Below are 16,711 nucleotides of genomic sequence, written 5' to 3'. Positions count from 1 at the left end.
AAGGGAGGTAATAGATGTTTTTGCCGAAGAAAGATCTGGGCCATCACGATCGCGTGCAAGCGGTGCTGTGGCACAACACCAACATTTGTCAAGAGGACTTCAGCCGACTGTCTTCTTCAAACATTCTTAAGTTCATGCTGGCAGACCACAATTCAGTCCGCGCATCTGGTAACTGCACTAACTACACATTGTTCTTGTAATACCGCTGGACTGATGTTTCTATAATTTTTTCTATAACCGGTTTCTATAATTTATTTAGTTGATGTGCCAGTGTAGCTAGTCCTGGTTGTCTTGCTATTGTTGTTGTTGCTGTGTGCATGTAGATCAAAATGGTGGCGTCTACTGTCATTGTAATATTAATATCGATAAATCTTGTCACGAAGCCGACTGAAGCTGGAGACTGAGTGGTGTGGTTAAGTATAATGGCATGCTATGGTTTAGTGCTAGGTGGTTATTTTTTGAAGTTTCTTTTCACTGCGAGCAACATAGCAGCGGATGGTCGTGGGTTTCCTCCGGGTTCTGCCCGGTTTCCTCCCAAGATAATGCCGGCCTCCGTGAAATATTCTGGAGTACTACGTAAAATACCAATCAAACAAATAAATAAATCGTGATGATTGTGCAGCTACATGTACACAAATGTCTACTTCTCTGTTTAAGTCATAACCTAATGTGGACAAGACACATCTTTTATTACTTCCCCTCAATACGTTGGTATTAAAACAGGTTAATTTTTCCAACATATTAACTGGACAACATTTTACTGATATTTATATGTATACTAGCTTCTGACAAATTCTGATTTCAGAGTACATGTACATGTAGCATCGCAGGCCTACGCCGCAGAGTACATGTACATGTAGCATCGCAGGCCTACGCCGCAGAGTACATGCACATGTAGCATTGCAGGCCTATGCCGCAGAGTACATGTACATGTAGCATTGCAGGCATGCGCCGCAGAGTACATGTACATGTAGCATTGCAGGCCTACGCTGCAGAGTACATGTAGCATCGCAGGCCTATGCCGCAGAGTACATGCACATGTAGCATTACAGGCCTACGCCGCAGAGTACATGTACATGTAGCATTGCAGGCATGCGCCTATTTTTGCAATGCAATAGTGGAAAACCAGGACTGGATGTATAGGTATTACACATCCTTATTGCGCATCATCAAAAGTCAGAATGAATGCAAATGACACTGCTAGCATGTCCCAAACTGAAAGATGGGAACCTACCTACCTATTAATGTGGTGTCTAAATCGAACTGTGCATGGGGACAGTGAATCTGTCTACAGTTTGAATGTTTTAACACGGATTAAACATTATTTCTTTTTTAATAAAATTTGTTTAAATTTCGTGTGGGGAAAGGTAAGGCAGTTGAAATGATGCACCTATACAATCACCTTTCACAGTGATTAGCTTAAATAATAGTAGAGTTGAATTTGACCTTTAGAAGATCTACCTTACCTGTAGGGTATCTCATCATGTCTTTGTTGACCCCTAGTTTAGAAAAATCACAAGAGTATATAATAAGGAAGGGATCTAGAGGTCATATATTCTCATCACTGCATGTTTTTATTTAATCGTTTTGTGTGTAGGAGGGATTAATGTATTTTTGCTGAAGTTTGATAATGCTCCCTTGTTTTCTGCACTAATACAGGAAACAGGAGATTGCATTTAATATTTTTGCTGTTAATGCCTACTGTATATGATATCTGTAATTGGCATGAAGTCATTACAGGATGAAATTAGACTTTTATAGAGAGGGATTTGCTTGCTCTGAGATCAAGTTCGAATTTTTTTATAAGAATTCGCTAAGAATTTTACATTACATGAACACTACCCCTCTCATGCCCATGCTAATCCCCTTTAGGTTCAGTACTTGACATGCCTAAATGTGGACAAATTTCAACAAATCCACATCTATCAAATTCTTAGTTTTAATATACATTTACCAATATACAAACTTTCCAGACCGATCACTCTGGCTGGTGTTACCCATTTTGTTACAGATTTTCCACTCGCTCATTGTTGAACATAATGTGTATCAAAGTGTGCTTTATGATTCTAGTCAACTCATTCATCCTGTGAAATTTTTTAACTAATAATAATAATTGCGAAACTGCAAAAACTATTCCGAATAATTTAATTAAAAGCAGGCTTGAAGTCTTACGAGGTGTCTAAACGCTTTTCTTAAGTTGTGGGTAATTGACGTGACAATGTAGATCACTTCAATAGGCAACAACACTTAGGCAGTCAAACTGATATAGTGAAAGCTCATCTGCCAAGACCTAATTCAAAATATCATGCTCACGGATGTCCAAATAACCCAGTGTGAAACAAAAACAGCTTGAATGAAACATAGAGAAAAAGCTGTATTTGACTTCTGTGGAAATGTTGCAAGAGCCACAAAATGTAGTGACCAGTTACGATGTGATCTCATATTGGTCTTCTTACCATGTGTGTCATCGAAGTAGGCAGTGAATGGAATTTATGTTGGCATTTGTAGGTAGATAAACATGATAACAAATCCACCTGAAAAAGCTCCTTGAACTGTTCTTTGTTCTGAGCATCGGCTTTCTGTCATTTTAGGCCAAATCAACATTATTTCTTGTGCTGGAAACTTGTTAGGTTGAGCTGAATTTACCTGAAAGGCAATGCATAAATGATGTTGGGTCCAGTGTATTGTCATGACCTGGGTGTCCCTGTTCATTGATGTCTTGATTGATAGATTGACTAGGGGTCTTAACCAGCATGACTTGAAGTCTGAAATCCATCATTTGATGGTTCACACCCCAACTAAACACAGATTAATGCCAGAAAAAAAAAAATAAAATTAACCTCTAAATTTCAAGCTATTTAAAAGACAAAGTCTCAGTATGCCATATTAAAGAAAATGGAAAGAAGAAAGTAATGGGAGGGTAAAAAAGAAAACTGTATTCATCAGGATATTGGTACACAATGTTGAAATCCGTGAACCACTTTCCATTGTAGAAGAGGTTCAACTTTTTTGACTTGATAGATGCATAGTCCAAATGATTTTCATTGTGAAAACAGGATAAATTTGTGATTTGTTTTCTTTCTAGACTTAGTTTTTTGTCCAGATGTATCCAAATGCAAGGCAACGACAAATCTGCCATTTTAGTTTGGTGTGGTGTCACATTATTGTCAGGGGAGATAATTGTATGCTGAGGGGAGGTAAATGTGCATTACTTTCTTTTATGTAATGATCTTGAACGAGTGCTAAAATGAGCCCTCAGATATCAAAAAGGCCAGAGCTTTGGGGCTAGGGGGCCCCTGGAGCAGGGATATGGATCCTCTCCTGTTGGCCTGGGAAATTTTATTCGGCTACTTCAGTCATGTTGTTTGAGGACCAATCGAATGCACGGCAGCAAGACCTTGACATCTTTTTTTTTTGATGTCAAATGTTCCTTTCCCAGCTCAACGTGTTGAACTTGCATCAAGGACAGCATGATGTTACAAGTGAAAGTTGCGTAAAAAGCAGTTTTTGACGTTTTTTGATGGCACAAGGCTCAGGATTAAAAAATATGCCCTCCCCATTGCCCCTGCATTTTGCAATTTTATTGCTGGAAACTCAACCATAGGCCTTATGTGTTATCTAAATCAGCATAATTATTATTCATGCCTGTATTAGATTATTTCTTGTTACTTTTTTTGGAACAGTGATCAAATATTTTGTGTACATCCAGAACACATCTTTTTCTTCAGACTGAAAAATGTCAGGGGAAGGGGAAACTGTGAACATGACTGCATTGCTTGGAAATTGTCCTGATTACATGTACATATACTGTTTTGAAGATTTGGGCACAAATTTAGGCTGTAATAAAACTCGCCTGGCAAAAGTGGGATGCACATATTACTGATGTATCAGCTGAACTGCATTCTAAAGTTGATCACCAAACGACAGTACACCTTATGGGCTTTGGTTATATGTACAGTTTTGAAGATTTTTGGCCAGACTTATGCAAACCAAAATGTTACTTAACCTTCCAGAAGTGTATTTTTAATGGAAGGAGGATGTTGTATTACACACTGTGGCAGGCATTCATTCAGTCGATGTGACACACAGGGTTCAGAACTGACGTTGGACAGGGAATTTGTAGACTCCTTTGCTGTCACTGCTTATGTGGCGTTGGTGTTATTAACCAGCCTACAAGGCTTGCATGACCAAGTGCTCAGTCTAACGTTCATTGAAGACAAATTGCTTTGTACCAGTGTGGTGTGCCTATGTGTACATCACATTTGGGAATGTTCTGGATTCCTCTACCCATAATACTGACCGCCATTGTATAAGTGAAAAAGTCCCAAGTATGGCATTAAAGAACAATCAGATAATCAAATATTTGCCAGTTAAGAAAATTAATAGGTGGGATATGTAATTGCTTAGTCACTCCAGGTAACATACATATGCTTCGCAGACAATGGCTTCAAATTCAAATATTTTTAAGTTCTTCTAACATATATTCACAGGAGAAACTTGGTATGGCATTATTACTTACATACTCCACATACTGGCTCAGATGTACCTCTTCATTTTGCAGGAATATCAAAGGGGAACTTCATGATGTCTAGACTGAGAGGACAGGGACGGCTGTTGGTGCTCATGGTGGTGGGGATAGTGGCTGTTTACTTGGCGTATAGTTTCTTAGGGAGATCAACTAGAAGAGACATACGCATGCCAAAGGATAGCAGGGTACTAAAATACCACCAGCTTGCTGGCAAAGTGGATGTCAGACCTTTGAGCGGCGAGGATCATGCCCCTTATCCACTGCATAACATTCCCATTGATATGCCCTTAGCTAGGAAACCACCTGTTGAAGATCCAGTTGAAGTAATGCGTGAGGACAACTTTACTGACCAGCCCCCTGATGAAAGTCCAGAAGACGACAAACACCGTGAGGAGAATCAAATTGACGAGCCCGGCACAGATGATGATGATGATGATACTGATGATAATGAAGCACACAAGGAAGACGTTAGACATCACCGGAAGAAGTTCAGCCCATTTGTGGCTAGAACTGAAACCATTCCTTTTGATCTGTACACTGACCCAAATCCCAGGTACACAGAATTCTTTGATGGCATGTTTCGCTTGGTTCATCTGGATCTGAAAGGTGCACCCCCCAAAATGAGCTACCTAGAGAAAGTTATCCCCCTGTTTAGCCAGCTGGGAGCAACAGGCCTTTTGATAGAGTATGAGGATATGTTCCCTTACTCAAAGAACCTTGAAACAATTGCTGCGAAGAACGCCTACACTGTTGAAGACATACAGAAAATCAACTCACTGGCAAATGAGAACAACCTGAAAATCATTCCACTTGTGCAGACGTTTGGCCACATGGAGTTTGTTCTGAAAGGCACGACTTACCAGAATTTGAGAGAATTTGAGGACAATCCCCAGGTGGTGATGCCAACAGAAAATGCAGGGTTGCTGGTTATAAAAGCTATGATTGAACAGGTGCTTACTCTTCATCCAAAAGCTAAGTATTTCCACATTGGCTGTGATGAGGTGTATCAGCTTGGAGAAGGCAAGAGCAAGCAAGTCCTGGAGGAGAAGCACATGACCAAAGAGGAGCTGTTTTTCTCCCACGTCGGCTCAGTCGCTAAGTTTGTGCGAGAGCACAGCATCCAGCCTATCATGTGGGATGATATGTTCAGATTTTTAAATGAATCAACTTTGCAGGTATGTACATGTAAATTAAAATGTAATGAAAAGCCTTTGCAGTTAATCTGTGAATAAAAGTAATAGGAAATAAATGTTTTTAGTGTGAAACATTTAAGTATGTAAAGCGTGGCTTAAACGAAGCCATTAAGCTCAACTCAACTGCTGTGCCACGGAGTTACATGTTCCAGCTACGTGTAAGTGGTGGTCTTGTTCAACATACCTGAGTGCTTGGAAATGACAGGATACATGGGTTTGGTGTTAAGGTTGAGTTGGGTCTTAAGTTCCTCTCTATGCTGAGCTTATATCAGTTATAACAAAAGTTCTCTCCCTTCTTTTTTTTTCCATAGTTTGCAGTCAGATACCTCAATCATTCACTGACAGATCATTAATTTTAAACAAAAAGGTTGACGTTTATTCTGTTTGATGAAATGCCATTAGTATTAAAATTATTACAGGTAATTTGGTTCCAGAGATTCATAGAATCCAAATCTTTTCAACCGGAAACTCAAAATTGATTTTTTTCTTTCTGCTCAGATTGAGTTTACTTGTATTTCAAATGCCGACTTTGACCTGGTATTGAGTTTAATTCCACTTTAGTGGCCGGTAATTTTGTGAACGTGAAAGTATATATATATATATATATATCTCTGATCACGCTGTAGGTTCAGTTATTGATTTAAACAGCTGCCTGCTCCCTATATAAAACCGATATATCTGCAAGCTTTTTACTGTTTTACACAATATTTTGCGCTGTATGCTATGGATTTTTTTGATACAAAGAATCTGTAAATTACATATAGGCGACAACATCACATTGCATATGCTCCGTGGACGAGGCCCTGTGCTTCTGTTGAGTTATGCAGGTCAACATGCAGATTTAATGAGATAGCCAGATTAACCTAATTCTACCCGATTGACCATAAAGTTGCTGAAGACAGATGGTTATGTGATTAGCATTACATGCTAAAAGTGATGGCGGACAGTCTTTGAACACTGTAGGTGGGGAAAGCAACACGACTTGAGTCCATTTACTCAGCCCGTGCTGGCACAATTAGGCCGTCTTTGTTGCCATCTAGATCATGAAAATCACAGCTGACTACATCGACTTGTCACGGGTTCAGCCATTGACGATCAAAGTCAAACGCTGCCCGCATGATTCACATGCAATTCAGTTTTTGTCCAAAAATTTGAGTATTTGTACCAGGAAAACACAGAATACAGTTTTTTTTTAACCCCAGTATTCAATTTTTAACTGAATTTTACCACCAAATACCAGGGTCTTAAATTGATGTGTACGAATCTCTAGATCTCTGGAAAAATTGTTGTGAACCGAAAAAAACGTTTTCCGGGTAAAAAGTGCACAGAACCGAAAAAGTGTTTCCCAACAATTCTGAAATCCTCATGCCTGATAATGGCATCCATTTACAGAGCTCTACAAATTTATACACTTTTGTACATGTAGTTGCCAATGGCTGTTCATATGGTTTACCTTCTGATGTGACATTGTACTCCTTCAAATTCTTTCATGTAATGATATACAATGTTCCCCATCCACCAGTGAAACTCACGGCCATCATATTGTTGAAATATTCTTGAATATGACATTTAAACATCAATCAATCAATTCATATTTGGAAGCATTATTTGTTTGGCATGGAACTTAGAAGATCATACATCTTGGAAAACATGGGAATTACATTGGCAAATTGGAAAATTTTCCATTGTGGAAGCTGTGTGTTCCTTTTAATGGCCGTAAGTTACCAAATTCACCACTTCAGTACTTAATGCATTGATCTGAAGCTCTTTGGTTTTGGGCAGGCATCAGTATCTTGTACCATTATCACTCTATTCATCACAATAAGTACTGAAAAGGAAGTAATGAGGAGTTGAAAATATGTGTAGCTGGTTATATTGTTTTTGCAGAACTCTGGATTAGGTGACATGGTTCAACCAATGATATGGCAGTATGTGCAACAACCTCAAGCCAGACTTCCAGCTGACATTTGGTCGAAATATGGTAAGGTGTTCCGCAATGTCTGGGTAGCCTCTTCCTTCAAGGGGGCTACGGGCAGTGCTCAGTACATCACGGATGCCAGCTACCATCTGGAGAATCATCTCAACTGGGTAGAAATCATGAAGAAGTTTGGAGGAGACACTTCAAAACAGTACGTTAACTTTGTAGGGACGGCCTTGACTGGTTGGCAGCGATATGATCACTTTGCAACATTGTGTGATCTCTTGCCAGCAGCCATCCCATCCTTAGCCGTCTGTCTGCAGACACTAAAACATGGCTACTTTAATGAAGCCCTACATGCAGACATTTCAAAGAAGCATCTGAAATGTGAAAATACAGTTGAACTTCGCCTGCTGATTGCTGAAACGGATAAGAGTTACTGTAAGTTCCCTGGGTATGAGTTTTTCTACTCTATCAAAACACTGTATACTATTCACAAGATGAGATTAGACAGTGATCGTATTAAATTCAGATTAGAGGGTTGGCTAAGTAAATACAATCTTATACACAACTTCACAAGCCCAGGACAGTACAAAGTCTTTGTGAAATATGTTGGGTCACTTCGCAAAGACCTATTAGATCTGCGAGTTGAGCTAGGGAAGATTCTATCTGGGATATATAATGAGGCCACAGTGGAGGAGTTTCTATTGGTTCAAATTGATGGTCAAGTGGATAAACTTGATGAATGGTTGAAGCAGTTCAAGTCATTGAGCAGCAGACGTGTATGGCCGAGAAGACCCTTGAAAGCCGATGAACAAGATGATGGCGGTGAAATGCTAATCTTCAATAATCAAGCCATGGCAGTGCCAAAAGCAAATGTGAAGGTAGCTCAGCATGTGCCGAATATCTCAGACAGACAAGGTAACAAAGTACCTCCCAAGCTGCCTTCAAAGGGAGGACAACTACGTCTTCCTGAAAACAAGGGAAATGGTGAAATGGCAAAAATCAATGACGAAAAACAGAGAAATGCATTTGGAGACAACAACATGCTGATAGGAGTTCCTGAAGGAAGAAAAAGTGTGGATGGGAATGGTTTATCTGAAGGTGAGAAAGACAAACTTCAGCCCCCACTCCCTGGTCAAGGTAATCCGATTAATCCTGGTCAGCAAGCTGAAATTACGCTAAAACAAAACCAAAAGGCATTTGATGCTGCATTTGGCCCGAGAAGAAATGCATTAGATCAGTCAGGTGGACAGCAAATACCAGAAAAGCTTGGGAATCCACATGGAGGGCATGCTTTACAGAATCTAGGTGAAGCTGTACATCCAGAGTATCCTAAACGGGGGCAGGAAAATACATTACATGAAAGACCAAAAAACCAGCAGTTTGGTGTTCCGGTTCAGGCATTTGGACAGAACCAACAGGGTGATAATCCATTAGTTGATAAAGCTCATGTGAAAGCCAACGTAGGGGTTGTTAATAATATGGGGGGAGGAGGGAGGGCCAAGTAGTTAACATGGCTAACCATGGAAAAGAAGACGAGAGCAATGATGGCTTTGGAAGAAATGGACCACAGAGGAGAGATTCAAGAAATTTACAGAGTGTTTTATTGAAAGAAATATTGGTAACGAGCAGTAAATATTGAACAGTGGTGGAACTAAAAATAAGGATAAACTAAAAATATTCTACAGGCTGGATATAATATCTGGGGCGATATACATACAAGTAGGCAGTTTGGAAGGAATGAGTATACCTTTAGTGCCAAGAATAGATTCATTTGAGGTGGGTTATGTTGAAAATGACCTTTTTACATTCCAAACAACATAACTATGTCATCAGTTGAACATCTCTTGAGGTACATATGCACTAGTCTTCAGACGATGTCTAACAGGTTACAATGGTGGGATTTGGATGAAATTTTGCCAGCTTGATCTGTTACTTAAGGTTTTTGTATTTAAAGTCTGCATGAAGTGAAGTTTAGAACTTAACAAATATTTACGGTATCAGTGCTTTGCTAACTGTCCAGTTATTGCGTAGGTATGGTGGATATGCTTTACAAGGTTCTTTCTGTCAAAAGTGGATGTGCTTTATACTAGTGTAGGTTTTTTAACACATATATTTGATACTTGATAGATGAACACCTTTGCAATTAGGGATGACCCAGTGCTTGTCCCTGGTACTACACTTTTGTGTTCTTGTTGTTCTTTGAAATCCATATGTATCCTGTAATTTAATGATTGGCCTATATCATAAGTGAGTGGATGAAGATAAGATCAAACTGCAGAATGTATAACTTTGTTTCAGTATGCCTAGCTGTGCTTTTTACATCCTTAATTGTGTGCTTACATAAATGCTTTTGGCTATACTACTCACGTCATTGCCCATTTAGGTGCAGATGTTTGATTATATATTAATAGGCTAGGGTTTAGTCACTATAATGTTTTGATTCATTTGTACAATCAGTGAAAAAAAAATGACAAGTTATTTGTATTAAAAAAATATAAAATTGGAAAAATATGTCTAAAGAGCAAAAACAGCAAATAGTTCACACTTCAAAGTACAGTTGTATGTCATATGCCTGGATGGAATGGTATTTGGGTCTTGCGAAAAGATTGATAAGAAAGATAATTGACCCACGAAAAAAATCAGACTGTGGTCTGGCAACATTTAAGATGAGAAAACTTAGTGCATGAAGAGGCTCTTAAGCAAGTGTTATAGCAAAACTTTAAAGATGTAAATTTGTAAGTAAGTTTATACATAATCTTGCAAATTTTGTCATGATGTATAGAAATGTGTAATATATATGATGGATTTTGAATGTTGCCCAAGACCACCCTAATACCATGCCTTAATGCAATGCCTACAAGTCCTTGACTGATATATGTACACTTGCGTCCAGTGCAGTTTGACACTGTTTTATAGTTCTGACTGCTGTAATTCTTTAACCCTTTTGCATGTTTGCAAGGTGTATATTTAAGCATCTTATGGGAGCAGTAGCCTGTGTAAACTGATAAAATTATACATTTTGTAAATTTTTTTGAAATCAGCCAACCAAACCAATGCAGTTTTTCAAAGTAATATGAAAAAGGTGCATAAAGTGCGCTGAAAATGGTTGTGTAAGATTTCACTAAGGGAGGTAACTTTTCTCCACCAAATACATACGTATACAAATATGTATAAGGGCTTTTAGGAAATCAAAAGGTATTGAATGTAAGATTCAAAGTTTCTTGGCAGTGTATTTTCATGTTGTATTACAAAGTCTTTTGTTAAAAAGAAACAGTTACTGTAGAAATCATAATGTTGGTTATCAAACAAGATAGCCAAACGTATTTGTCTGCCTTTTTTGAAGAAATGACCACATAGAAGTTCTTTCTGAAAATATTATTTTTAAAATAACTTAACATGTGTGCACCATGTTACATTTGTATGGATTATATTACATTTTCATAGACTCTGCATAATTGTTCATATTAGTGATAGTTTTTTTCAGAGACTTAGTACATGTATATAGTAAGTTGTAAATGGTATTATTGAAGGCATCCAGAATCCAATAAATTCTTAATGTGGGTTATATGTATATATCTGGTAATATATTATATGCATTGCAAACGGTTTATATAAAAAACAAAGAAATCCGTGATATCATCAAATGATATGCTGAAATAATGACTACAATGTACAGGCCTGTATACTAATATACTATAGGTGTTGATTGTCATGGGTAGTATTTTTACTACTTCCACTGTTTTTCATAAAAATGATAACTTACCAGTGAGCTAAACGGCTTGGTGATAGTCCTATATCAGTTAATGATTACTTTCTAATTGATGCTAGATTATTTAGGAGTTTTCGCTCTTCTCAAGATATGTCCATATAGGCTTTGGAGCAACATTTCTGAAACAGGAATTTCATTTGCTAATAGTGTTGTGATATGTGTTAGCACTCTGCATGAGCTGGGTAGAGGAAGCAGTGGTGGGCAGCACAAGACCTGCCTGTTATCACCTACATGCTTCTGTGTGGTGCAGATGCAGGTTTCTTACATGTACGAGTTTATGTTTGTTTTGGCCTGTTGCATAAATTGCAAATTGTAAAACATCCTTGTACTGATTTTATAAACACAAGAAGGTTTCTCATGTTTCTAGGTCTTGAGGATGGTTATAGAAATTAGCAAGCCCCTTCAACCCAACCATTTTTACTTGTGTGTCCATTTAATTTCCGTAAATTACAGTGTTATAACTAAGCTCATAATAAATAAGGATGTGTTGTTATTGTTTCATTTTTTCATGATGTATATATATGTACATGCAATTCATAATCCTTAAAGAAATGCCCTGTTTGTAAGAATAATTTGTTCAGATACAAGTTCAGGTGCAAAAGCAGGTTATCGCCATTCATGCCGACGCATTAAAAACAGTGAATTCATTGAATTTTACACTTATCGATGTTTTTGTACGAGAATGCTTCATACACAGACCCCAGGGATAATGCATGTATATCTACACTTTTAAGTTGTCATTGAAGTACGTCTCGTAATACATCAAATCTTTAAGCACGATTTGCATTAAGATGATACTGTACATATACATGTTGTAAGAACAGGTTAAAAATGCATCTGAGGAGAATTTCTGAAAAAAAATTGTTTTTTATAAATTTTATCATAACTGTTAACCTATATCTTGATCAAAAATATTAAAAGATATATCTGTTTATCTGGCAAAGGTGTGTGGGTTTTAAGGGGTTATCCCCCCCCCCCCTCCTTTTTACCGATAAACCTGATCTGAAATTGAAATATTCTTATTTAAACACTGAACACTAAAACATAAATGGATTACCATATACGTTCTTAGCAAACTTGCTATTGTATTAACTGGTATCTATGTGCTGTAACAGCCTACCCTTGCTTGAAGTGTTCACCAGTCTTTAGTTTACAGAGGTTCGGCTACTCCTTTCTCACCACAATGGGCTGTGTTTCTTCGACCAAGAAACCTGGCACTAGCAGACCTGATGTTCTTTTTCAATAAAAATTTAAAAACAAATTTATCAAAAGGAAAGGTATAATTCTCTGTGTTCGTAATTTCTACAGAAATCTGTAAAACTGGCTTTTTTTCTTCTTCATTGTTGTGAAAACCATCAAAAGGTTATTGCTGCATATTATTACGCACTTTGTTTGTTTTATGAAATGGCAATGACTTATCACACTAGATGTGTATAAACAACTACATGCACTTGTAAGATCTTGTATTAAGCATATTTGTAATTATTATCTCCAATTTTTTTGTGAGTGACTATTGATTAGAAATGTAAAAATTAAAAAATGTACCAAATGGCGGGTTTTGTATATTATCTGATTGTCTATTAAAGGGAAAAAAAGAAAAAGAAAAAAGTCCTTCAGCTTACTATTCTGTTTTTGTAGTTATTACTGACAGTCAGTGTCATTGATCAACTGAGCCATTGTTCAGATCCACAATTCTCCCTCCCCCTCCCTGACTAACTCCCCACCTAGAAAGATCACTGTACAGTTTTTTGTAATCTTTGATAAAGTTTTATTAGAAAAACTTACGTGTTGGTAAGTATCACTGTAAGGCCTTTTATGTGTTTCTTAAAGTGCATTTTCTAAGGCCAAACTTCAGGTGAAATTATCGATGAGGCTACAACTAAGCTTTATCAGGTACAAGTATGGGTACAAGCACACCACCAGGGTCTGGTCCCAAGGTCAGCGATTTTTTTCTGAGCTCACTGTGCTTTGGTCCACCCATGAACCTGACTCCCATCATGAAAGTCAACATGTCTTCAGAACTGAATTAAACAACAAACAAAATCAAGAAAAAAAAAATCAATGTGGTCTGTAATAAAGGAGAACATTTATTTTTTTATTTATGTCTGATTAGAGTTTCACACTGTAATAAAGAATGCTTAACTTAAACAATGGTAGCCGGCATTAAGGTGGAGGTCAACCGGCAGAATAAAGAAGAAGATGAGATTCTGGTTGTAATGTGTTGATACATGTACATAGTCTGCATTTAATCCTTTTTTTTTTTCAAATATATGGGTAGAACTTGAATCAACTTTTTTATTTGTCCAAGACTGCTTGTCTTCTGCCAGTGTTGCATACAATCAATGTTTGCAGTGAGGAGTAAGGAAACTTTGCCAAAAGTCAGGCATTCTAGTTTCCTCCATGTATAAAACTGACCGCAGGTGAGCAATTGGCAAATTCTTGAATATGACGTTAAATGAAACTGAAATAAATAAATGTTAGCTTTGTATATTACAGTTGAACTTAAATGTATATTGGGGCCTCTGTGGCCAAGGTGGTTAGAGTGCCAGCAAGGCGCAATGACCCAGGAGCCTCTCGCCAATGCAGTCGCTGTGAGTTCTAGTCCAGATCATGTTGCCTTCCTCTCCAGCTGTAAATGGGAAGGTTTGTCAGCAACCTGCAGATGGTCGTGGGTTTCCCCCAGGCTCTGCCTGGTTTCCTGCCACCATAATGCTGGTCGTCGTATAAATCAAATACTCTTGAGAATGGCATAACACACCAATCAAAGAAATAAATGAATACCGATTTACAGCCATTAGCGTGTTCTAAAACTAGACAATCATCTAATTTGTGGAAAACGTGGACTGTCCTGGTAGCTGCAATCTTTCCTGTTGAAGACATAGGAACATGATCTGAAAGCCTAGAAAGAAAGGAAAATCAAACCAACATGCAGATCATACAAAATAAATTTATTTAATTTTTTCCATTTTTGGACTTTTTCGATGCCCATAAAACACAGAATAAAACGGGTGTCATCCTGTATTGATAAGCTTACATTTTTCCCTTGCAGTAGGGCTTACTGTGCCAGTTTTTGAACCAGCCAAGCACATTACAATAAGCATGCTGATCTGGAAGTATGTGACTGGCTAAAACAAGAGTGGAATGCCATGTATACTCCAGTTCGTCAAATAGGTGACATCTATGATCCAGTACAAGGGACCAATGAACTTAGAAAACTCATAATAAATGCATGTACATTCAATGATAATGAGATGCATATGCTGTGAAGCTATGTTTATCTTTGGGTGCCATAGTGCTGGTACTGTTGTGGACAGCTGCAAAGTCCTGTGAATGGGCTGGGCCATTTGGCTAAACTTGTTAAAAGCTTGGTTTAGCTTTTTGAGTGAATACCATGGAATCTCTCATGCACAGCAGAATAAAAAACAAGCTAAACAGTTTCTTTATATCTTACCTTAACTCACAATTAAAAGAAGGGGCGCATGGAATTGAGATAGAGGTCCGTCTTTCCATGGGGGTAGAGTAATGGTTATCCTACAGAGCACCATGCAAACTTGGCTACCAGTGAGCCTATGTCAGTTTACTTTTTGTTAATTTCAGTAGTGTCACTATATCTCGTCAGGGGGAGCCACCAGTTTGTTTTGTTAAATGGCTGAAAGCTAACCCTAGGATCACAGGTCGCAGAACCCCTTTTGTACCGCGCTTTCTGAATTATTACATCCCAATGGCATGCAATATGTAGGGGTGGAGGCGAGCAACAAGGTATTAAAGTTTGTGCACTAGGTATTTTTATAGCGGGAAACAGTGTCGACAAAGCCACGGGTCTGTTCTAAAGACTTCAGATAAATACAGAGGTTGATTGTATGCGTATTACACAGCTGACAATAGTTTGAAACAAAAGTCAAACTTATTGGCTAACACTGACCCGCTTCTTTCGGGGTTGTAAGCGAGCACCAGGGTGATGTTAGAGCTGATTTTGATGGTTGCGGTTTGACAGTGGGTAACAAAATGCTAAGTGCGCATGCGCTGAAAGTGTTTGTTTACACTGAAGCACATGGTATCCACAACATTGGACAGTGATCGTATAGTTTTCACTGGTCTGGTTCTAAATTCACAATGGCATGCTAACTGTCCGTGATCGGATCATATAGTAAGCTTATTTTAAAACTGAATTATGTGATACAAGTAAATGCTTAATTAAATGAATAAAGTAAAATTGAATGGCAAAAGATGGAATTTACAGGCCTCGAGAAGCAATTGAGCTCTTAAATTTATAATAACGGATGATTGTGTGTGAAAAGATTACGGCATTTGCTTAGACAATGTAATGTGACATTACAAGATAAAAAATTATTAATATTTAGGTAAAATAATTGATAAATATGACACAAACAGTTCTATCTTTTAGGGCAAATAAGCATGAGATGGACTTCACAAAGGAATATCTGACTTAATTTTGAGTTAAAATGATAACTTCCAAACCTTTATTAGTAATTAACTTTCATTTGTTACATATTAACCACAGCAGAAATGTTTTTGTGGAACCGGCTTTTGGAAAATCCAAATGGGGTACCCAAAAAGCTGAACTGCTGCATTTTTTAAATTTAATATTGCAACGGTTAATTTACCACTAGTTCTTTAATACTGTAATTCTTCTTTTGATATTATAAAATTGTGTCTATATACTTCCCAGAGAAACATTAATGGAATATTTTAGGCCTTGTTTGACCCCCCAAAAGTGAGGTCATTTCTTGCTATTTTCAGAAAATTGCGTTGGGGGTGGGCTGCATTCCAGGTGGTCGTGCACGAATTTGTCTCCCTGCTGAATTATGAACAATGTATTTTTGAAACACACTTATATTGAGCTTTCCAAAAATGTATAGTTTATTGCGGTATCCATGATTTTTAAAAATCATTTGGGAATGCTATATTCAGTCGGCTGTCAATACCGGTATATCCCTGTTGAAACTGCACGCATGCATTCCTGCAAAGCGGTTTGGTGTATAATAACAATCCAGAATTGTCAACTTATTTATTTCCGGTAGTTGTTTAACAGTGGAGATAATTATGAACACGGTGTTTCCACCTTCATGCTTCCACCAGCAACTCTCAAACACGACATGACGTCATTGATGAGCATACGACCTTCACCGTAACAACGTCATATGCCAAAAATAGAATCTGACCTGTTTTTTCTGGATGAACCCAGTTTGTGTACAGAATTTGTCCAAAACACGCGTAAACAGGGCCACCATTGGAAGAATCTAGAAGAGAAGACTCACATTTTTGATTAAAAACAT

At 37.9% G+C, this 16,711-nt stretch overlaps 1 protein-coding gene across 1 annotated transcript; it reads left to right on the top strand.

Annotated features, from left to right (window-relative positions):
• Positions 1-13,132, top strand: LOC135467775 (uncharacterized). The gene is made up of 3 exons (XM_064745614.1): positions 1-168; positions 4,562-5,703; positions 7,609-13,132. Exons 1-3 carry the CDS (start codon positions 15-17, stop codon positions 9,148-9,150), a joined length of 2,838 nt encoding a protein of 945 aa, XP_064601684.1. The 5' UTR covers positions 1-14; the 3' UTR covers positions 9,151-13,132.
• The last annotated feature ends 3,579 nt before the right edge of the window (positions 13,133-16,711 follow it).

Source organism: Liolophura sinensis, chromosome 6 (assembly GCF_032854445.1).
Source record: "Liolophura sinensis isolate JHLJ2023 chromosome 6, CUHK_Ljap_v2, whole genome shotgun sequence".
NCBI lineage: Eukaryota > Metazoa > Mollusca > Polyplacophora > Chitonida > Chitonidae > Liolophura > Liolophura sinensis.
Note: the sequence above shows the minus strand (reverse complement) of the source record. Positions and strands in the feature narration are given on the sequence as shown.

Coding starts and splice junctions, on each gene's coding strand:
- LOC135467775 (XM_064745614.1), top strand. CDS start 15: ATGTTTTTGCCGAAGAAAGATCTGGGCCATCACGATCGCGTGCAAGCG. Junction 169..4,561: donor CAATTCAGTCCGCGCATCTG/GTAACTGCACTA, acceptor TTCATTTTGCAG/GAATATCAAAGGGGAACTTC. Junction 5,704..7,608: donor TAAATGAATCAACTTTGCAG/GTATGTACATGT, acceptor TTGTTTTTGCAG/AACTCTGGATTAGGTGACAT.